The 22,502-nt window shown below is 46.7% G+C and overlaps 1 protein-coding gene across 1 annotated transcript in view; it reads left to right on the forward strand.

Moving 5' to 3' along the window:
- Positions 1 to 22,502, forward strand: part of CCDC60 (coiled-coil domain containing 60) — a 157,346-nt gene that overhangs the window by 127,878 nt on the left and 6,966 nt on the right. Inside the window, exons 6-9 of the mRNA XM_035016716.1 lie at positions 3,880 to 3,970; positions 8,705 to 8,939; positions 16,725 to 16,809; positions 19,815 to 19,886. Coding sequence (XP_034872607.1) covers positions 3,880 to 3,970; positions 8,705 to 8,939; positions 16,725 to 16,809; positions 19,815 to 19,886 — 483 coding nt within the window. The remainder of the gene's footprint in view (positions 1 to 3,879; positions 3,971 to 8,704; positions 8,940 to 16,724; positions 16,810 to 19,814; positions 19,887 to 22,502) is intronic.

A 22,502-nucleotide genomic window follows, 5' to 3' on the forward strand; every position in this document is an offset into this window, starting at 1 on the left:
AGCAGGTGTTTAACCCCAAATGAGGGTTCGCAAAGAGAGAGAGGGAGGTATTGGAGAAAACAACTCTGATTGCTACTGTGGAGAGACATTTCAAGTGACTTGCCAGGAACAAAATGTGCTTGGCAGGTACAGTTAAATGAGATGCGATGGTGCTCAACACTTTCATCCCTTGATTTCTAGCAACCAGGACCCCCCCCCGCCCGCAAAAGCTTCAGCAGGGGTAAAATTATGGTCTGAAAATCATAGCCACTTCTCCCCCATGGATCTGTCCTACTGCCTTGTTCCATCAGCCCCTTCTCCAAGCCACCCTAAGCTGTCAAAAAAAGCACGTTGTTAATAGTTCAATTGTGTTCAGTTCTCTGTACGAAGCATCCCGCCAAACCCTTAACAAGCCCCGCCCCATCCTCACACCAAGCTTCTGACGTAGCTAATATTATTCCCTCCATTTTACAGATGAGAACACTGAGGCTCCGAGAGGCAAAGTAACTTACACAGACACACACCCAGGAAATAGCAGGATGGGCACAGGCCTCGAACATCCAGTCCACCTGATTCTTTTTTTTTTTTTTTTTAAGATTTTATTTATTTATTTGTCAGAGAGAGAGAGAGCTTGTGAGCAGGGGGAGTGGCAGAGGGAGAAGGAAAAGCAGACTCCCCGCAGAGCAGGGAGCCTGATATGGGGCTCGATCCCAGGACCCCGGGATCATGGCCTGAGCCGAAGGCAGACGCATTACCGACTGAGCCACCCAGGCGCCCCGGGGTCCACCTGATTTTTAAACCCACTGTTCACCACCAACATACACTACTTTCCTGGTTCTCCTGCTCAGAGAGACTTGCCTGAAGTCACACAAACAGTGCATCAGGGACATCAATTAGGTAAACTAAGCTGCCAAAATGAACAACCCGAAAATCTCAGCAGCTTAACACAACCCAAGTTCATTTCCTGCTCACCCTACCGGTCATCAACATGGCGCTGTGCTCATTACAGTCATTCAAGGACCCAGGCTGAGAGGAGCTCTGTCTCAACGCAAGCTTCCACCATCAACAGCACAGAGAAGGGAACCTGCCTTGAGGGCTGGCCCTTTAAGGTGCCACCCTCAATGCCACATGTCATTTTTACTCATGCATTTTAGGTTTTTTTCTGAAGATTTTATTTATTTATTTGACAGAGAGAGAGACACAGCGAGAGAGGGAGCACAAGTAGGGGGGAGTGGGAGAGGGAGAAGCAGGCTTACCATGGAGCAGGGAACCCGATGCGGGGCTTGATCCCAGGACCCCGGAATCACGACCCAAGACGAAGGCAGACGCTTAACGACTGAGCCACCCCAGGCACCCCATCAGTCATGCATTTTTAAACAAAGCAACTCACAGGGCTACCCCTGACAGAAAAGGAGCCCGAAAGACCCAGGACTACTCGGTAAACAGCACTAACGACTATCCCACCAAGCCCTGGGGAGGAGTGTCCCCTTGCCGTGTCCATCTCGGACAAGGTGCACTCAGCCCCCTGTGAACAAAGAAACTCAGGTGGTTCCTTTCTTTTCCTACCCCTATCTGAGCTTCCTTTTTGGTTTATTTGCTCCCGAGAATGAAACATCACAGAGACCGATTCTGTCTAACCAGGCCCTTTCTTTCTCAGTGGCTTTGCATGAGCAAGGGTGCAGGGCGTTTTTAAGATCTCGGGGAGCCTTGCTGTATTTTTAGCTCATTTACCTGCTGCCTCAAGTCCGCAATGGATTTCGGGTCATCTAGGAAGTCAGTGTTAACAGAAAACCTCTATCTTCCCGATCAGGCTTGAATATTTAAGCCTTTGAAAGCTTGGCTGGGGCCCGATTTAATTTTAAAAGGGGAAGGGGGTTGCTTTTGAACTTCAAGAAGGAGGCTAGAGGCACAGCAGGAGCTGTGTGAGCAAAGGGAAGAAGCCGAAAAGCCCTGTGGTCTTGAAAGAAATGCTCCAAAGCAGAACCACTAAAGCTTCCAGTTGGTGAGCCTTAAATCAGACTTCAAAAGCGCCGCTAGTTTAAATATTGTTTATGGGACTGGTGTATTGCTGTTCCTTCCTCTGGCTGGATTTTAAATATTCCCTAATTTGATTACTCAGGGGAGAAGCAGGCAGAACCAATGTTAAATGAGCTTCACTGTTAATTATTCAGAGAGCTTTTTATTGTGTAATCAAACATAAAGTCTTACAAAAAGCTGGGAGGCACATTCTCACCCCGCCCTCCCCAGCCCGACTTGCACCTTGGCCCCTGTGTGCAGCTGCTTGTGTTGTGTGTGGGCTGGTAGATGCTCAGCAAAGTCCTGCCATCCAAGAGTGCACACCCGTTCCACATCTGGGCTGGCCAAAGCCTCTGATTCTGCTACCTAGAGCCCTGAGCCATGAGAAGCCAGTCTTAGGCAAGTTTGAGCTTGATCACCTTTTACCTCCTATATCTGAGCATCTCCCACCCCCTCACCAGCACTCAGCAGCCCCTGATAAGTCTAGACCCCTGTCAATGCCTCCTGTCAATGCCTCCCCTCATGAGTCTGGTCTGGCCATCTCATTCCCTCAAGCCCCTGCTCTGTGCTAAGTGACAGCCAGCCAAATGATTTTAAGGATCCCAGCCATCCAAAATCTTTTCTGCAGAGAAAAAGGAGAAAAAGAAAGGGATAGATGGATGGATGGATCAATTGAAAGAGCACAACCTGAGTCTTCCCGCTTGCTTATCAACAGAGATCCACTGCCCTGTAGCCCCAAGTCCAAAATCCAAAGGGCTCTGAAAACTCAGTTTTTCCATAACTCATTTGGCAGCAAAACTTGACATGAACCAAACTGATCTGGTAGCATAATTTGACCTGAAGCTGTTTACAGTCCTTATCCCACCTAGTGTAAATATTCATATATATCAATGTGTTTGGTTACAGGATGCTGTCCCCTGACCCCACTGGAAGGATCATGTTAACGTATGGTACACGCATCATATATCCTTCCCAAAATGCCAACAGGGCAACACATCTGGTCCCACGGGTTTCAGGTGAGGGATTACAGGCATGTCACCAACAAAACCTGCTGGAGGTTCAGTCTCATACCAAGAAAGTTCCTAAACCCATGAGGGGAGGATCCAGGAATTAGGGTATCTAAAGTTTAATTAAACTGGGGGAGATAGGTGCTTTAAGAAAAAGAATATAAAATTACAACAGAAAATTAGGTACAGGGCCCCAGAAGACCCCATTCAAGTGAGGGTCATTAGTTTCACTATAAATCTGTACCTGGATGAGTGATTTGAGCCCACCCCCCGCCCAGTTTGTTTTCTCATCTGTAAAATGGGATGGCAATATCACAAGGTTTTATTGAAATGATTCAGTGAGAATGCACGAAATCATCTTGCATGTAGCATTGTATAGACTTTTGCTCCATATACTCCAAACCAGTGATTTTCATTGTGCAACCTGCCCTACAGGCTCTCCCCAGTACCCACCCCCCCAAAGTAATCCTCTTTCTGTGTTACAGGGGAGCGTCCCTCATGGTGGGATTGGTAGGAACCAGAGCAGGCAGAGATTCAGAAATGAACATGCCTTTCAGCTTACTCCCGGGAGTAACTGCCCTGGAGTCTAAGAGAGGACCCAAGTCTAAAAGGCAGATAGATGCAGAATGCATACAAATACACTCCGCCTGCCTCCCCCCCCACCTTGTAAGCAGTGGTCTCTCCTAACCTCAATTTTCACTGACAAGACCTAGCTATGGAGAACTGTCCCGCTCACTTCTTCATGCACACAGGGGGTGGGGAAAAAACCATCAAAAGAGAACAGCCGCCATCCATCTATTTATTGCATTTCCTAAAAGAACTTGTAGTAAACCGAGGCTCCGGGAACGGAAAACTCATTAAGCTGTTTCTCACTCAGGGACCCAGGTGGAAGCAAGAGCACAATAAAGAAAATCAATAAGGACAAGTCCATGGGACAGAGGTGGGAGCACTTCGTCACAGCGCCGAAGGTAACTATCAGCACCCGACGCTGCAGTCTGGCCACTGGCCCCAACTTGGGCCGGAGGCGTTTCTGCTGGTCTTTTCTCCGATGGGAATTTTTTTTTCTAGTTGGTTCTCTGAGTGAGGAGAAGTCAGAACCGCATGCTGTTGGATGGTTTTTGTAAATTTTAATTAAAATGGTTATCTGGGGGATTATAGGAGAAATGACATTTGGCTGGACACCACTTCGTGGGGAAGGGGAGGGGTGGCTGAGGAGCTGCTCAATAAGATGTCACCAGAAGGAAACGGACTCACCTCCCTCCACGTTTTTAATCAATAACAGTCATTTCTCTCTCGAGCTCACTCTCTCTTTTTAACTCAGCCAGAAAATAAGAAGGGGGCGATTCAACAGATAGGGTTTTCTACAAACTAGAATGCGCACTCACCACTAAGAGAACATCAAGAGGTCTATTCTTTCCGCTTGAAACTATTCCTAACCCCACACTTCCCAAATTCATCTACCCAACAAACAAGCACCATAAAATAATAATGATAAGAGGTCATGTGTAGATAGGCAAAGGTAGTTGAAAGGGCAGTTTATTGTACCTGTGCTTTTTTTTTTTTTAAAGATTTTATTTATTTATTTGAGAGAGAGAATGAGAGAGAGAGAGAGAGAGAGCACATGAGAGGGGGGAGGGTCAGAGGGAGAAGCAGACTCCCCGCTGAGCAGGGAGCCCGATGCGGGACTCGATCCTGGGACTCCAGGATCATGACCTGAGCCGAAGGCAGTCGCTTAATCAACTGAGCCACCCAGGCGCCCTCTTTTTTTTTTTTTTTAAAGACTTTATTTATTTATTTGAGAGAGAGCACATGAGAGCGGGGAGGGTCAGAGGGAGAAGCAGACTCCCTGCTGAGCAGGGACCCGGATGCGGGACTTGATCCCGGGACTCCGGGATCATGACCTGAGCCGAAAGCAGTCGCTTAACCAACTGAGCCACCCAGGCGCCCTGCATCTGTGCTTTTACCCACAACGTGCATATAATGCTTGGCCTTGCCTACTTCACGACACTAGTAAAGAACCTCAGGAAACAACATGCAAACTCACTCTAAAAATGTTAAAATGCTAAGCATTATTGCTTATAATTTTTAGAAGCCACTTTTTAACATAATTGTGATGGGCCAGGTTCTATGCTAAAGAAGTGCTTTGGGGTCTATTAGCTGGCTCTGCCTTCTTACAAACCCCAGGAGGCACTATTCTAATCACCAGTTGGGAGAGGAGGAAGTTGGGGCTCAGAGAGGTTAAGTGATTTGCATGAGGTCACACAGCTGGGTCATGGCAGAGCCAAGAGTGAATCCTGGGCCTGTTCACGAAACGCTGTTTATTAAACACTGAGCTCATCAAATGCATGTTTTCCATGGTGTCACAATTACAATTGCCCTCATGAAGAGTTTCACTATTTCCTTGCTCTTTCACCAGGATGTGCCTAGATCTGAGAAGGAAAAGCTTTTGTTTTTGTCACAGAAAGTTGCTATGGAGACACTGTGTACATCTGTCTCCAGAGATGCACAGAAAAAGCATTAGGAGCCACAAACCTTAAAAAAAAATGTCCTCCAGGAATATTCCTAACAAAAATCTACAGAGGGGGCAGTGAATAACCACACTGGAACTCTCCAAAAAATTGAATTCCCCAGGAAGCTTATAGGTCAAACTCAGAGCTGAAGGGTGGTCCACTCTGATGATGGGGGAGCACTCGATTAGGAGTCAGGAGACCTAGCTTAGCCACTGTGACCCAGTTCACTGTGTGGCTTCGGACAAGTCCTTTTCTCTCTCCCTGGACTTCAGTTTCTGCACCTACAAAATGAGGACTTTGAAAGAGAGGCTCCAATCAACTCCGCACAGCAACTGATATCCTTCTGTACGTTTAGAGCTTGTCAGGGCCAAGACAGCATTCGTGAGAGCCCGGCAAACGGAGTAAATGAAAAAAAATCAGGTTAGGTCTAATGCAATAGGGAGTGGTGAGGTCTGTGGCAAATGGCCTGCACTTCTGCCCAGCTCTAGCCATTTTGCCATTTGAGAATGGGAGTCCAGGGCTTATCGTTTTCAAGAGAGACCAATAACCTAAGTTGTTACATAAAAATCTCCCCAATTCGTAAAATTCTGGGCAGTCAATCACGTCTCCCCATGGGCCACCAGTTGGAAGCCACTGCTTCTAAGAAAATGTAAGGAATCACTCAGGGAAATCTTTTCCTTTGTTGCCCCAAAGCAGTCCCTACCGAGGTAGAACACAGCAGCTAGTTAACACTGCTCCTGAGTGAAATATAAAAACTAGAGAAGCAGCATTTGGGGATTTAAGTCAATTCAGACCGAGTCAGTTCAATAAAGGGCAAGCGAGAAGCTAAAACTGCCTGTCACATCATCCCCCCACATTTTATTTTTCTGCCACTCTCAATTAATCAGAAGTGTCAGCCCTTCATTTTGGATTTCCTGGCTGAGGTTGTTAATTGAATTTTAATTAATGGCAACTTTAGGAGCACAAAATGAAATCCTAGCCCAAGGAAGATCCACACGGAGCTCTGGATGTAGAAAGCTCTTCTGAGACCATCCCAGTCCATCCTCTTTGTCTTATAGATCAGGAAACTGAGGCAAGACAGTGACTTGTTCAAGGGCCCCCTGAGGTCCCCTGGCTCTGAGTCCAGTGCTCATTGCAAGACTCTAGGCTGTCCCTGGGACACAATGTGTTCAGCCTTCAAAACGCGACATGGAGCTAGAGTATGGTTTCCAGAGTCGGGGATTCATATGGTGCCAGAGGAGACCAGATGAGGAGACTTCCATATACTTCTGGGAGCGCCTGGGTGGCTCAGTTGGTTAAGCATCTGACTTGGGCCCAGGTCATGATCTGAGGGTCCTGGGATCGAGCCCCACCTTGAGCTCAGTGGGGAGTCTACTTGTCTCTCTCCCTCTGCCCCTCTCCCTGCTTGTGCTCACTCTCGCGCACATGCGCGCAAATAAAATAAAAAATAAAAATATTTTTAAAACAAACAAAAAAAACCCCTACTTCTGGCCACATGCAGTGGACTCCATGAAATGAATCCTGCTGGAGACAATTCTCTCCACCCTGTTAGATACTTATGAGATGTTGGTGTGGCCTCTGGCACTGCCTCCTCTCCCTATCTGCCTTCCAAGGGTATCAAAACACTATGATTGAAAGGTGACCTCAGGGCGCCTGGGTGGCTCAGTTGGTTAAGCGACTGCCTTCGGCTCAGGTCATGATCCTGGAGTCCCTGGATCGAGTCCCGCATCGGGCTCCCTGCTCGGCAGGGAGTCTGCTTCTCCCTCTGACCTTCCCCCTCTCATGTGCTCTCTCTCTCACTCTCTCAAATAAATGAATAAATAAAATCTTTTAAAAAAAAAGAAAGGTGACCTCAGTCTGCTCTGTAAGCGCTTTCCTTTTAAATGTCCTCAGATAGAATCGTTTCTGTTAACTGAGTGTAAACCACAGCCCAGGGCACCACTGAACTCTCACTCTGGAGCAGCTGAGGACCTACTCGGCCCCACTGTAAACCTGGCATTTTAAAAGAATCAGCAGCATGGGATCAAGGGCATTTTCAATGCCCCTGAAAAGGGCATTGCTGAATGTATTTTTAAGCAAGGCATAATAATTAGTGTTGGTGTTAGCCTGACCTGGACTGGAATCCTGGCTCTGCCACTTGCTAGCTATGTGACCTTGGGCATATTAGAACCCTCTAGAAGACTTGGATCATGAGTTAAATGAAGGCATGACCTGGCACAGTACATTCTGAAGTGATATCAATCATGCAAGAGGGTGGTGTGAATACACACACACACACACAACACACACACACACACACACACACACCCATCCTGACTCCTTTCCTCCCAAAAGTCCACATTCTCCTTACAAGACTTTCTCTCCCTACCCCTTACTACCTTCTAGGCCTTGTCATCTAGACCCTTCCATCCACCACAACCATGGCTCCTCTCCCTGCCCCCAAAGAATGCTATCCTATCAGACACATCTGCTTCCCTAAATGTCAGGTCTAGAATTTTCTCCATCTTGTACACTTCAGAAGACCCCCAGTAAACACAAATCTTCATTCTTTGAGGGCCTGGTGTCAACGTGGTGAACAAGAGGTTGATCCATGCAATTTGGGGTCAAACCAAGAGGTAGCTAAAGACATGAGACCCATCCCCCCCCCAGTTTAAAAAATCAACTCTGATGATCATTACAAAAGTCCAAAACTCCTCTGGTCCCTGGTAACGTCACTGGCATATGTGATTGGCCTCCTGTGGTGACTACTTGGGCAACCATGGTGCTCACTGAATAGAATCAGTCCTATCATGTTTGCTTCAGATGATACACACTTTAAATTATCTTGATTTGTGACAGAAGGTCACCCCAGACCCAGGATATGTGTCATGGTGTTTGGGAAGGGCCAAAAGAAATTCACATTCAGAGCCAGGTTTTCACTTTTTTTTCTTTCCTACTTTCCTTCCTTCCCTCTTTTCTTCCCTCCTCCCTTTTTTCTTCTCTCTCCCTTCCTCTCTCTTTCCCTTCTATTCACTCTCATTCCTCCTTCTCTCCTTCCTTCCCTCCTTTCTTCCCTCCTCCCTTTTTTCTTCTCTCTCCCTTCCTCTCTCTTTCCCTTCTATTCACCCTCATTCCTCCTTCTCTCCTTCCTTCCATCATTCTGTCCTCCCTCCCTTCTTTCTGAGATTCCTCTTTCTTCTCTCTTTCCTTCAGACCAAGAAATTCAAAATTCCTGTACTCCGCGTCACCAGCCGCAAACCAAGCCGGCGAGGCTCCACACTCAGTCTGTCTCGGACCAGCGGAGGATCATCCCCCCAGAGCAGCATGGTCTCCATGAACCCCGGCTCAGATGAGCCCCCGAGTGTGATCACCCAGGGGACAGGCAGCAAGGACATTGAGGACAATGAATCATCTTCAACCAAGCCTGAGGAAGAACCTCTCCATATCAGTAAGTCCCACCTGAGAGCTGACCAATCCGCCTTGCTCTTTGCCTCGAAGCCAGACATCAAGAACCCCTCCTGTTTGACCTCCACCCCCGCTCAGTTAAAGGAGACACAGGGGTCCCCTAGCGCTGCTCAATTTCTTCGGTCCCTTTTCCTTTGCCCCAGTGAAGATTGGAAATATACTCTATAACTTGGGATTATTCTGAGCAATTTCTCTGTGAGAGACAGCTCATGGTGATCAATTGCTCTCTTTAAAATTTTAATAATATATTTTATTCAGCCCAACTCATATAAAATATTGTCATTTCAACATGTAATCAATACAAAATTATTAATGAGGTATTTCATGTCTTTTTCATACTAAGTTTTTGCAATTCGGTATTGACTTTTTAAAACAACTTTATGGAAGTATAATTTGCATACCATAAAATTCACTCTTTTTAAGGGTACAATTCAATGACTGTTAGTCAATTTGCACAGTTGTGTAACTCTCACCACAATCTAATTTTAGGACATTTCAATCAAGCCAAATGAAAACCTCGTATCTATTGGCAGTCCCTCTCCTTTGCCACCCCCTGACCCCAGGCAATGGTAAATCTACTTCCTGTCTCTAGGGATTTGTCTTTTCCTAGTATTTTATATATGGAAGTTCTATCATTCTGTGACACCACCCCCCACTCCCACCCCCGAACCCCCGGTCTGGAACAAGCTTTTTCAGTGGTTCACAATTTGTGGGACACAGGTTCTTCAGAAAATCCGTTAAAAGGTATCGGTCCTCTCCCCAGAAGAAAATTTATACACACACATATGCACAGTTTTTCATGGTGTTTTAGTACGAGCCTATAGACTTCCGCAGACAGAATTATAACTAGGGGGTGCCTGGGTGGCTCAGTCCATTAAGCATTTGCCTTCGGCTCAGGTCATGATCCCAAGGTCCTGGGATCAAGCCCCACATGGGGTTCCCTGCTCACCGGGGAGTCTGCTTCTCCCTCTCCCTTTGCCCTTACCCCCTGCTAGTGCTCGCTCTCTCTCATGCTCTCTCTCTCTCTCAAATAAATACATCTTTAAAAAAATAACAATAATCGTAGCTAGATTCCGTAAGTCATGTAAAAAAAATTATTCTCAAAATTTTCTGGCCTGAGCAGGTATAATAGAAGGAGAGAGGAAAAGAAGGGATTTATGCAGAAAGAGTAGGTAGAAGGGAGAAAAAGAAAGGGACATAAAAGAGGATGGCCAGTGCAAAATTATTGCCTCTGGTGCCTGGGACCTCCTCCTGCCACATCTCCTGTGTCCCCTCAGTTGCACCCAAGCTGAGGCCTGCCTTCTTAGCCAGTGCTTTCTCACTACCTAGAATGCCCATCGCAACTGGGCTGAGCTGAAAAGGACGGGGTGTGGTATAGATTCGAGGAGGTTGAACGAGAGGCGAAGGTAGACAGAAAGCCTGATTGAGACCCTAATCATCAAAACCAAAAATGGGCAAAAGGGCAAAAATCCAGTAAGTGGTCAGGACTCCGAGCAATGACTACCAATGAGAAAAAAATCCCACCCTTGTTAACAGGCAACCATGAAAGGCTCCAAGCCCTGAAAAGCTGTTTGCTGAACAGATTATCTCAGAAAGAGAGGAACTAAGATCAACCATCCGTAGACGTGTGACTCTTATGGATATATTGAACCTTCTTTCATTTCAACACGTGTCTCCTGATCAGCTACTAAGTGCCTGGAACCGAGAATTACAGTTCCTGCCCTCCCCAAGCTTACATTGTAGAAGGAAGAAGCAGACCACAAACAAGAAAGCTACAAATAGCAGGGCGGTGGCAGGTAATATGTGATCAGAAGATCGTAAGACAAGACGTGGGCCAGAGAGAGACTGGTGGTGGGAATGGGGCTAGTTTAGCCAGAGTGGTCAAGACACGCCTCTCTCAGCGCTGACATTTAGGCTGAGATCTGAGGATATGAAGCTGGGGAGGGAGGCAGGAGTCCGGGCCTCGCCTTTGTAGGGTAAGGTAAGGACTTCACAGTGATTCCGAGTGCAACAGGAAGTCTCTGGAAGGCTTTCGGTATAGGAGTAACAGGATCTGGTTTTCTTTTCAAAGGTGTCTGTTATTAGTGTCGCATCATGCTGTGTGTTTTTTAACCCCGAAAGCCCTGCAAGTTAAGAAGTGTCCCCAGCTTCAAGAACAGGCTCGAGAATGCGGAAGGAAGGAGGGAGCAGAGGGGGAAGGAAGCTGTGATGAGCAGAGGGGTGAACGGTGCCATCTCTCCAAGCACCCGAGACACCGCAGACCCGTCCCCAATGGCTGTCTCCCTCTCACATCTAACCAGCTGACTGCTCCCATCAGTCCTATCTCCTAAAACTCTTTTGAACCTTCTCTCTTCACTTCCATTACTTCATCTTAGAAAACTGGGGCACGTAGGCTAGATCCTGACACTTATGTTTAGTTTCATACACAAGGCTTTGTTTAAAAAAAAAAAAAAAAAAGGTGGGAATGATACTTTTTTTTTTTAAGATTTTATTTATTTATTTGACAGAGAGAGAGACAGCGAGAGAGGGAACACAAGCAGAGGGAGTGGGAGGGGGAGAAGCAGGCCTCCCGCAGAGCAAGGAGCCCGATGTGGGGCTCAATCCCAGGACCCTGAGATCATGACCTGAGCTGAAGGCAGATACTCAACGACTGAGCCACCCAGGCGCCCCAGTGGGAATGATATTTTAAGATTTGAGAGATTTTACATAAAAATTTTGATTAGAACAACAACAACAACGCTGTGACAAGAGTGGACCCACAAGCCTGTACAACATTCAACTGGAGCTGCTCCTCTTAGGTAGGACATGTGCTGGCTAGTCTTCCCCAGTCCCCACCAGCCCCTATTACCCCCAGTCATTGCTCCCAATTGGCCAAGTGCATGGCCATTTATTGTCTCATTTGCCCTACTGTTTTCCTCAGAATAAGGATGATAATGATCATGATGATGATAGTACAATAGTTAATGCTTAAGAAGACTTTTATGTATCAGGCACTATTCTAGCTTCTATTATAAACATACTATATATATATATATATATAAATTCACATATATATATACATAAATGTATATATTTGCATATAAATTCAAATGAATCTTCACAACAGTTTTATGCCTATTTTGTAGATGAGAAAATTGGGGCACAGAGAGATTACATTATTTGCCCAAAGTCACACATCTAGTAAGAGATGAGGTCAAAATCTGAACCCAGGCAATCTGGCCCTTATGTCACACTTAATCTCTATGCTTTACCCAAGTCTCTAGAAAAAGTGGGAAATGAAAGACCAAGAGAGAAACTTGATTTTTCTTACACTACCTCATGTCACTCATCTGGTACCTGACCCCTGTAGGTACGTGAGTTTGGAACACTTCCCTTCCCCCTCCATCCACATTCTCATTTCTCCTCACCCACATGATAGCAACAGCCTCCTAATCTCCCTGCTTCCTGTCTTGCCCTCACTTCCCCATGGATTTTTCTCCATGTTGAGCCAGAAGGAACTTTCTGAATTAAAAATCTGATATAGGAGCACCAGGGTGGCTCAGTCAATTAAGCATCTGACTCTTGATTTCGGCTCAGGTCATGATCTCAGGTTGTGAGATCGAGCCCTGCATTGGGCTCTGCACTGGGCATGGAGCCTGCTTAAGATTCTCTCTCTCCCTCTCCTTCTTCTCTTCCCCTCATCTCTTAAAAAAAGGAGTGGGGGACACCTGGGTGGCTCAATTGGTTAAGCATCCGACTCTTGATTTCAGCTCAGGTCATGATCTCAGGTTCGTGAGATGGAGCCCCTTGTTGGGCTCCGTGCTCAGCAGGGAGTCTGCTTGGGATTCTGTCTCTCCATCTCCTTCTGGCCCTCCCCCCCCCAAATAAATAAATACATAAGTATATAAATACATACAATCTTTTTTAAAAATCTGATATAGTGCTCCCCAGCTTAACATCTTTCAAGATTCCCCTTTGCCTCTAAGACGTTGCATCTGATCTTGTCCCAGGCTGTTATAATAGGCTCAGCTCTTACCATTTCAAACCTTACATCAGGCACTCCAACCTCACCTCACCAAAATGCTTTCCTCTTCTTAAACAACGCACATTCTTTCATGTCATCCTGTTTGCAATGCCCTCTCACCTGTGACCCTTTAGTTTGGTGGACTCCTACTCAACCTTAAAGACCCTGCTCAAATATTCCCTCCACTGTGAAGTCTTCCATGACGCTCCTGGGTTCCCTCCTCTCAATTCTCTTAGTACTTTGTGTTTGCTTTTATTGAGCACGCAAATTTTAATTCACAACCGTATCTCAGTGTATCAAGTAGGAAGTCCTTCGGGCTGGATACAAAAATCTGAAAATTGGTGGCTTAAAACAGATAAAAGTTTATTTTTCTTACAGATTAAAGAAGGCCAGTTCATGGCTGGTATGGCTACCAAAGGTCATCAGGAACCCTGCTTCCTTCTGTCTTTCTTTGCCACCATGCTCAGCATCATTTTATGATCAAAATGGCTGGGATGGCTGCCTGCTAGGCTGGAAGCAGAAGGAAGTAGGTGACGGAGAAAAGTGCTCACTCCCCGCTGAGTGGAAGCAGGCTTCTCAAAAGCCCCATAAAAACATTTCTACTAAACTCTCATTGTCCAGAATTTCATCCCAGGGGCACATCTAGCTGCAAAGATGTTGGACAACTGGTCTAGTAAATGCTTACCCTCACACACACAAAAGAACACACCACACACAGAGATGCACACACATACACACACACACTTGTGCACATATTTCTATTACTAAGGAAGACAGGGGAGAGGAACATGAGCTCACTGCTGGTGTGGAACAATGGTGTCTTATTCACCCTCAGCCCTGCACGCAGTGGGTGCACAACAATGACTGGGAGAAGCATCCACCAGAGACCCACGTTCCAGAGAGAAAGTCTTCCTACATCCAACTCTTCATCCTTCCCCTCTACTTATACCTTAACCTCCCTCTCATTTGTCATAGCCTTGATAAAAGTAGATTAATTTCCCAGACTTTCACTGCCTTCTAAAACCTCCTCAAATTTATTCTGAATTCATGAATCCTATTCTGAGAGACACACCATTTGACCAAGGTCTAATTTCCAGGCTGGCTGCATAATGAAGTCTTTGTGGAGGCAAATCACTGGGGACAGCAGGTTATGGCCTCTCTGTGGACTGAGCCCCTCCCCAAATCAATGGCAAGGGGATTCACAAGAAACCAAAGCCCAGGCCGTTCTTCCTGCCAGTCTTGGAACTGTTAGAGGAGAAACTCATTTCAATAGCAACTCAGAAAGATGGATCCTATGGTGGCTAACGTTCCTTCCACAACACAACCCCATACAACAAAAAGACCTTCTCTGTTTTCCCTCAAAGAGGAAGAAACGAGTTTGGTCACTCAAGAGTGAGATTTGTGGACAGGCTGTGGATGGGAGATGGAGGAGGGAAGTCAGAATTTTTTCCTTCAGTGTATGATCTGGCATTTGAAAACACAAGATGCCATTGTCTGTAAACAATGGATAATGTCATCCCCCTAGCTCTGGGAACTGAGGACCAAGCAGGTTCCTCTGAGTGTGGGCCTCCATTACAGGGCCCTATTCCTCACGGAAACCCAATTTTATGACATCTGCACCCCTTGTAAACAAATGTCTGCTCCCAGGTAGCCTTGAGGAGTAGATGTAGACCTCTGGAGTCCCCAGGCTTTATTTGAGTTCATAGGTATCCAACCTCAGCTACATAATGGATGGAGCTTGATATTGCTGGACACCATATTATTATGGTGTTATTGGCAAACAGGAAAAAAAAAATCTTTGGTGCATTAAGTGAGTGTGGAGCCTTCCTCATGATTCTCTAGGAGAGCTGCCTAACGTGCCAGGTCACCAGGGTCATTTGCTGGTATCCACCCACCCCCTGGCTGATTTGCATATGGGTGGGGGAAGGAGTGGGGGAGCAGTCAGATGTTGCTCCTTGGTTCCCAGGAGATGGGAAGAAAGTGGAGGAACCAGTCACAGCCCCTTTACTAATAAGCTTCTAGACACTCCGCAAGGATTCTGGGATGTACCACAGTAGGGGAGGCGGGCATGATGAGACAACAATGAAGATCGGATTCAGGTCAACTGGAATCATGCCCACAAATTACCAGGAAGATACATTACTTGGGAATGAGGAAGGTGGAGTGGAAAATGGCTGAATGTTGGTGTTCATCACAGCCGAGATGGTTCCAAGATCATTAAGGGCGAACGCCCTTGCCCTAGCACACATGACTGCATTCATAAACAAGGCTGGGTGCAAATGGCAGTGGGAAGCCCTGGGCTTCACCCCTGCAGGTATGGCTTTTAAGACCTGCACCTGTGTTGACGACAGGCCCCTACGAAAGGGTGCAAAGCCCCACTGGCACTGTCCTCCTTCACTGATAGCCCAAATCTAGCTCAAGTTATCCCAAATCCTTCCCTCTTTTTGTTTTCTCCTTAGCCATTCACTTATGTATCCAGCAAATGTTTACTGGGACTGCTCTATGACAAGCCCAGTGCCAAGTACTTGCAAATCTGTATCCACATAAAACATGTAGGACTTCCACGGGCCCACTTTCCTTGAAGCATACAGCTTACTCTAAGTATATTTCATTTTCCAACTTTCGAGTCAGTGTATTAGCTTCCTGGGGCTGCCGTAATGAAGTTCCAGGAACTGGGAGGCTGAAAACAACAGGGATTGACTGTCTCACACAGTTTTTGAGGCTGGAATCCAAAATCAAGGTGTTGCAGGGCTGTGCTTCCTCTGGAGCCTGGAGTGGGGAATCCTTCCTTGCCTCTTCTAGCTTCTGGTAGTAACTGGCAACCCTCAGCACTTGGCTCTAGATGCATCGTCAATCCATCTGCCTCTGTCATCACAGGTCATCCTCTCCCTGTCTGTCCCCTCGTGTTATAAGGACACCAGTCGTATTGGATTAAGGCCCCACTCCACAGCTATATGACCTCCTCTTAACTTAATAACCACATCTGCAATGTCTCCATTTCCAAACAAGAATGTGAATAATTCACGTTTTGAAATAGTGGGGGATTAGGACATCCACATATCTTTCGGGAAGACATACTCTGACCCATAACAGTCAGGCACAAAGATGTATTTCTGCACTATGTAAAAAGCAACAACATTAAGTATGCAAGGAGAAGTCATCCAGTGCAAGGAGGAGTGGTGAGAGTGCTGGGGGGCAGGGGGCTGGAGCATGCGCGCCTGCCCAAAGGCCACCATCTGCGTGCAGCAAGAATGAGCCCCACCTCAGAGTCTTTTCCGGGAAAGCAGAAGGTCTGGATTTTTACAGGAAACCTTCCAGTTTTAAAAGGTTAGGATCTACGTCAAATCAAACAAAATATGTTGTGAACTAGATTCAGCCTGTGGATCACCAGGTTAGAACTTCAGGTCCATGGGATGAGGAAGGGTTTCCCGAACAAGATGATTTTTTCTCAGAATTGGAAACTGTCCTCTCCGGCTACACCAGAGTGTAAGGTCGGGGAGGGAAGTGAGATGAGACAGGAGAGAAAACAAGCAGCCAGATCCTGCAAAGCCTCAGATGCCACATGGAGGAATGTAAGTGTTCTCCAAAGGGAAAATGACAAGTCATTGGTTTTAAGCAGGTCGGTGACATCTGGTGTACAACCTGCCCAACAGCTACGGGCTGCCTACACCCTGATCTATCCCTCTCCAGCTCACCACACACAGAAGCAGAGGGGATATCAGCCCCGCCTGCCCTCTAGACAATGACCTCTCATGTTCCCATCAGATTTGCAGAAGCTGCTGGAGATGGTTCGGGAAGATGCCCGAAGGACAGTCATGTTGGAAAATGGGATGCAAAGAAAAGTACCCAGGTACGTTCTCTTGACCCCTAGGGCAGATAAAGGATGTCAGAGTAATAGTGATAACATTAGCCATAGCAGTTCCAAATTATTGAGCATTTTCTCTGTGCACTGAGCCATGTACTTTGTTCATGTGTATCACCTCCCTGGGTTCTTTCAACAACCCTCTGAGGAAGATACCATTATCTTTATTTTACAAATGAGAAAATGAGGCTCAGAGAGGCTAAGTAATTTGTTCAAGGTCATCCAGCTAATGAACGGTAAAGGCACAACTTGAACGCAGATCCCTCTAATTCCAAAAAGCATCCTCTTAACCACTATGCTGCACTGCTTCCCAGGAATTGTAAGGTTATTTGTCCGCTCTTTTACTGAATAGTTATGAATATGTATGTCCTAGGTGCTAATTATTGCAGGAAGCATTATAAAAGGAAAGCTCAGACCTAAAAGGCTGAATAATAGGGGAATCTCATCTAGTCTGGGATGGGGATGGGAATCAGAGAAGTTTCCTCCAAGGAAGAGACTATAAGAGATTGTGGGTGAGGCGAAAAAAAGAGCTCCCCAGCCAACACTAGGGACAGGTGAACATTTCAGGCAGCGTCTGTGCAAACATGCTCAGAGGGGACCACGGCACCTTCAAGGAACCAAAATGCAGCCAGAATGGGATGAAGAGAGGCATACGTCTGTCCGGGGACCTTGGAGGCCACCTCAAGGATTCTGGTTTCCTTCCTAAGAACAATAAAGATGCTCAGAAGTGTCAAGCCGGCGACCAAGGTGATCAGCTCATGGCATCAGACTTGAACCTGAAAGTGTCCTCCTTCGGGCGGGAAGCCTTGTCCACAGGACTTCTGACCTCGAACAGCCTCAGAGACCACACAGGCTCTATAGAGCTGGAGTTTCCTTCCCAAGTACAGATCCCTCCGAGTAAGCAAATTACTTCGTGAAAATAAATGATGCACCGGAAGAGGTTCTTCATTGCTTTCAGCCTACTGGGATGCTGGCTCTGACTTATTCGTTATTGTTATTGCCATAATTACAGTTCACCAAGCCCCTGCACATGCATCACACCCGCTGCTGCTTGCTAATGACAAATTTCTTCTGCTGCTGCCTTGACTTGCATCAGGGGCTCGGAGGGTGGCACGTGGAGGCATCCCGAGACAGTGTTGGCCCTCCAGGCCCTGGGTGCTCTTCCTGGTTTACCAGCGTCGGAGACCGATGCTAAGGATGAAGCATCAGCTCCATGAGTCTCCCTCCTTTGTAAGAACCCACGGCACGAGCACCAGCATTGGAGTCAGACTGACACACATCCGAAAGCTAGAAGAGGCCGACTTAGCCTTTCTCTAAACCTCAGTTTTCTCGTCTATAAAATGAGATTGTGCAGCCTCAAAGCACTGGCCTTGGAACCAAGTAGGCGAGGGTGGATGGACCTCCACCCCCGTCATTCAACTGCTGTGTGATGTCGAGCAAGTTGCCTCACCTCTCTGAGCCTGATTCCAATTCTGTAAAATGAGGCTTATTAGCAATAATACTATCTCCGTAAAGCATTATTATTGTTGTGGGAACAATACCTATTTCAATGAGTCATTTTAAGAATTTAGGTGAAACAATGCATTTAACATATTAGCATGGACCTAACGTATTACAAGCACCCGATACATGGCGGTGGTGGTACTCATATTTCACACATAGCATTGCACCCAATCTTCACAGCATGTTGCTGATGCAGGTTTATTAACAACTACCCGATGCCAACGCCCCACCACATGGATGGAGAAGGGCAACGAGTGACTTGCAGAAGGTCCTCAAAAGACAAAACCCCACGAGAATACAAAACTCATCGCGTGGCCTCTGCATTCACTTCAGTGATACAATAACCATGGTGACAGAGCAAGAACCTGTGGAAATTTCCCATCCTCCTCAATTTCTCTGGGAGAAAATCTCCCTAATCTCTCCCTGAGGCAGCAGATATTGGAGGCTTCTCCATAGAGCGGCCGACAGACAGAGAGGAAAAGCGGCACATTTTCTTTTGCCCTCCTCACTTTAGAATCTGGATTCCTTTTTCAATTTAGGCCCCACATCTGTTCCCCTCGGGGCTGACTTAGAAATCTGGGGTTTTTCAGAACCCCTAGAAATCAACTGGAGCAGCCCCAGCCTCAAGGCCAGACTGCCTTCTGGTCGTCTTAGTCTCTTTGGGCTGCTGTGACAAAAATACCCCGGACTGGGTGGTTTATAGACAACAGATACTTATTTCTCACTGTTCTGGAGGCTGGGAAGTCCTAAATCAAGGTTCCAGCAGATTCGGTGTCTGGAGAGGGCCGTCCCCATAGATGATTGTCTTCTCACTATAACATTACATGGAGGAAGGGAGCTCCCTAGAGTTTCTTTTATAAAGGCACTAATCCCAATGATGAGGGTTCTGACCTCATGAGCTGATCACCTCCCAAAGGCCGCCACCATCTAATACCCTCACCTTGGGGATTAGGATTTCAATATATGCATTGTGGGGGCGTGAGGGGGGGGGCGCAAACATTCAGACCATAACATCACCTAGGAAGGTGACCTTTTCTTAAAATCTTCTACCAGTATTTTCTAAATGTCTCTGAGGATCAGAATTAGCTGGGATGCTTTTTAGAAATACAAATTTGTAGTCTTCATCCCAGACCCACTGAATCAGAACCTCCAGAGGAAACTGTATTTTTTAACAAGCACTTCAAGTGGGCACAATTTCACAGGGTGCTGAGAAATTCTAAGGTCTCAAAATAGGCTCTCTGCACACCTGTATCAGGGGTGTGTGTGTGGTTTTAAATGCAGCTTCTGGGGCCTCACTCCAGGCCTGATGTATCTAAATCCCTGGGAGGAATCTGTATTAGTAGCAATCTCTCTCCAGGTGATTCCTGTGCCCAGTGAAGTCTAAAGATCCAAGCTCTAGAAAGAGAATTCTCCACCCTCCCACAGATACTTCCTGCCTCAGGGGCACCGTATGTTCTGTGCCTTATTAAGAGACTCATCTTGCTTTGCAGTATCTTGTCAATGCTCAGACAAAACAAGAGTGATTCTGCCTATAAAGACATGCAGACCACCCGCAAATCAAGGTAGGATGGCACCCCGCAGTTACAGGGAGATGCAGAGATGCCCCTCAGCAGCCCGTGGGAAGTGGGGCAGGGAGGGGGGACTTTTTCCTTCTTCACTAGAAATAAGCCCCTTAATTTCTAGGGCTGGGGGGTGAGTATCTAGGTGTCTCTCCCCCCACTCAAACGGTATAAAGTTAAAATCCTCCAGTCATGGAGAGATATGAAGCAGGGAGGGTATGGAGTCCCCTACACGACTGCCCTTTCCCTCTTTACTTGGGTGGCCTTTAATGAGCAAAAGGAGGTCCACCCACATTTCATTTACTCATCTTGACTATACTCATCAGTACGCCCCTGTGCCAGGAACTGTGCTAGGTTTGGAGGGATTCAACAGCAAATAGGACATATGTAGTCTGCCCTCACAGATACCACTATCTGGACTGGGTGGGGTCATAGCTTTTTTGTGTGCTATGGGCCCTTTCAGAAAAATGCTTTTAAATGCATACTGTAAATCACAAAGGTTTACAACGAAATCTAGAGTACTATAGATTATGATATTACAACCAAATTTGGGATATAGTCATCTATGGGCTTCTTTCACAATGAGCTATATAACAAGACTTAGCAGCAGATCTAATAACTACCGTAATTTTAGATTAGTATTTTTTTTTAAAGATTTTATTTATTTATTTGAGAGAGAGAATGAGACAGAGAGAGAGAACGTGAGGGGGGGAGGATCAGAGGGAGAAGCAGACTCCCTGCTGAGCAGGGAGTCCAATGCGGGACTCGATCCCGAGACTCCAGGATCATGACCTGAGCCGAAGGCAGTCGCTTAACCAACTGAGCCACCCAGGTGCCCCTTAGATTAGTATTGAGTGTAAATGATCTTTCAAAGTATCTGCCACAATTGCAACATGTTGTGCAAGTACATCCAATTTCCATTTCTGCTAAAGGTTAGTTGAAATAAAGACATAACCTTTTTTCCATCTGCATTCATGGATGCCTTGAATCCTGCCTGTTAGAGGCGCCTAGAGGTGCCTGGGTGGTCTAGAAGCGCCTGGGTGGCTCAGTCGTTAAGCATCTGCCTTCTGCTCAGGTCATGATCCCAGGGTCCTGGGATCGAGCCCTGCAACAGGCTCCCTGCTCTGCGGGAAGCCTGCTTCTCCCTCTTCCCACTCCCCCTGCTTGTGTTCCCTCTCTCACTGTGTCTCTCTGTCAAATAAATAAATAAAATCTAAAAAAAAAAAAAAAAAGAATCACTGGTCTAATGGGAGAGCCATGAATTTATTAAATAATCCCACAGAGTGAGCCATATAATCATGACTATGGAAAGTGTACTGAAGGAAAAGTAAGGAAGACTGGGTGAAAGGTGAGCATTAGGGGCCTAAGACTGAGTTTGACATTTAAGCTGAGACCTGAAGAAAAGAAGATTTAGCTAGCCTATGGTGGGGATAGGTGGGGATAGGTGGGAATAGCGTTCCAAGCAAAAGGAACAGCCCGTGCAAAGGGCCTGAGACAGGAGGAAGCTTTGAGGCACTGAGCAGAAATTAGTATGGCTGAAACTCAGGGAGCGCCAAGGAAAAGGAAGACAGAAGTGGGCAAGGGGTCCTTTGTTGTTTATTTCTGTTTGTTCTTTTATCACAGCTAATACCACTACTTCCCTCATCCCCCACCTCCTCCCTGAGTCACACTGTCAGTGCTAGAAAAGAAGAGAGCCATCTACAGGAGGGAGGTCAAAGCCAACACAGTCTCCCAAAGAATTCATCTGCATGGGTTGGGGCAGCTGGTTGGAATCCAAACACAAGGACCTCTGGGTACTATTCCTGGGGCCCTACATGTCAGCGAGATGGGATAAGGGCTCCAGCCATCACCTGCCAGAGCTAAGACATCTACATCCAGTCCCTTGAGCCTCTGGGAAAAGCAGCAAAGGGTCAGGACCTTTCTTATGGAGAGGGCTCTGGGAAGTGGCCAGCCTACCAAAGGAAGTTCCAGGTGCTACAGGGCCAGTAGGGAAGGGTCAGCTGCACATCACAAGGATACGAAAAACAGGCTCATCCTCTAGAACCAGACAGAGAAGACAGTCAAGTAAGTTTTCCAAGCATTTGGTAAAAAGAGAGACAGAGCAAGAGAGAAGGTGTGAGACACTGGTGCTGAAGGACCTGGGAGAAGGCACTCGGGAGGGATGAGCATGAGCAAAGGGGCTTCACCCCCTTCTAGGAACTCCGACCATCCAAGTCACAGGAGGGAGTGGCCACTCAAGAAATTCAATTAAGCCCACACCTAGAAAGGGTTCAATGTCATGAAGAGTTGACTGATCACAGATGAGGAGATTGACGATCCAGAGCTGAGGTGCTTGCCCAAAGACTGGGAGGTGTTGGTGCCTGGGTTGGGCTCTGGAGTCAGCTCTGTCTGCCTCCAAAGTAAAGCGAAGTGAGTGGTCAGCTCAGGGTCCAGTTCAGAGAAGAGAATCCTTGAATGAAGAAGCAGTCTGGGGTTGGGAACATCAACATCATGACTAGAAGGACTTGACCATCCCTTCACTGCACTCAGCCCGGGAGGTTACATGTTAATCGGTATAGAGAGGAGAATGGAAGGGCCCCAAGTGAACTTGTCCTCCAGAGGGAAAGATCAATTTTGTAC

This window comes from Mirounga leonina, unplaced genomic scaffold (assembly GCF_011800145.1).
Source record: "Mirounga leonina isolate KUSES-001 unplaced genomic scaffold, KU_Mleo_1.0 Mir_171, whole genome shotgun sequence".
Classification (NCBI taxonomy): Eukaryota; Metazoa; Chordata; class Mammalia; order Carnivora; family Phocidae; genus Mirounga; species Mirounga leonina.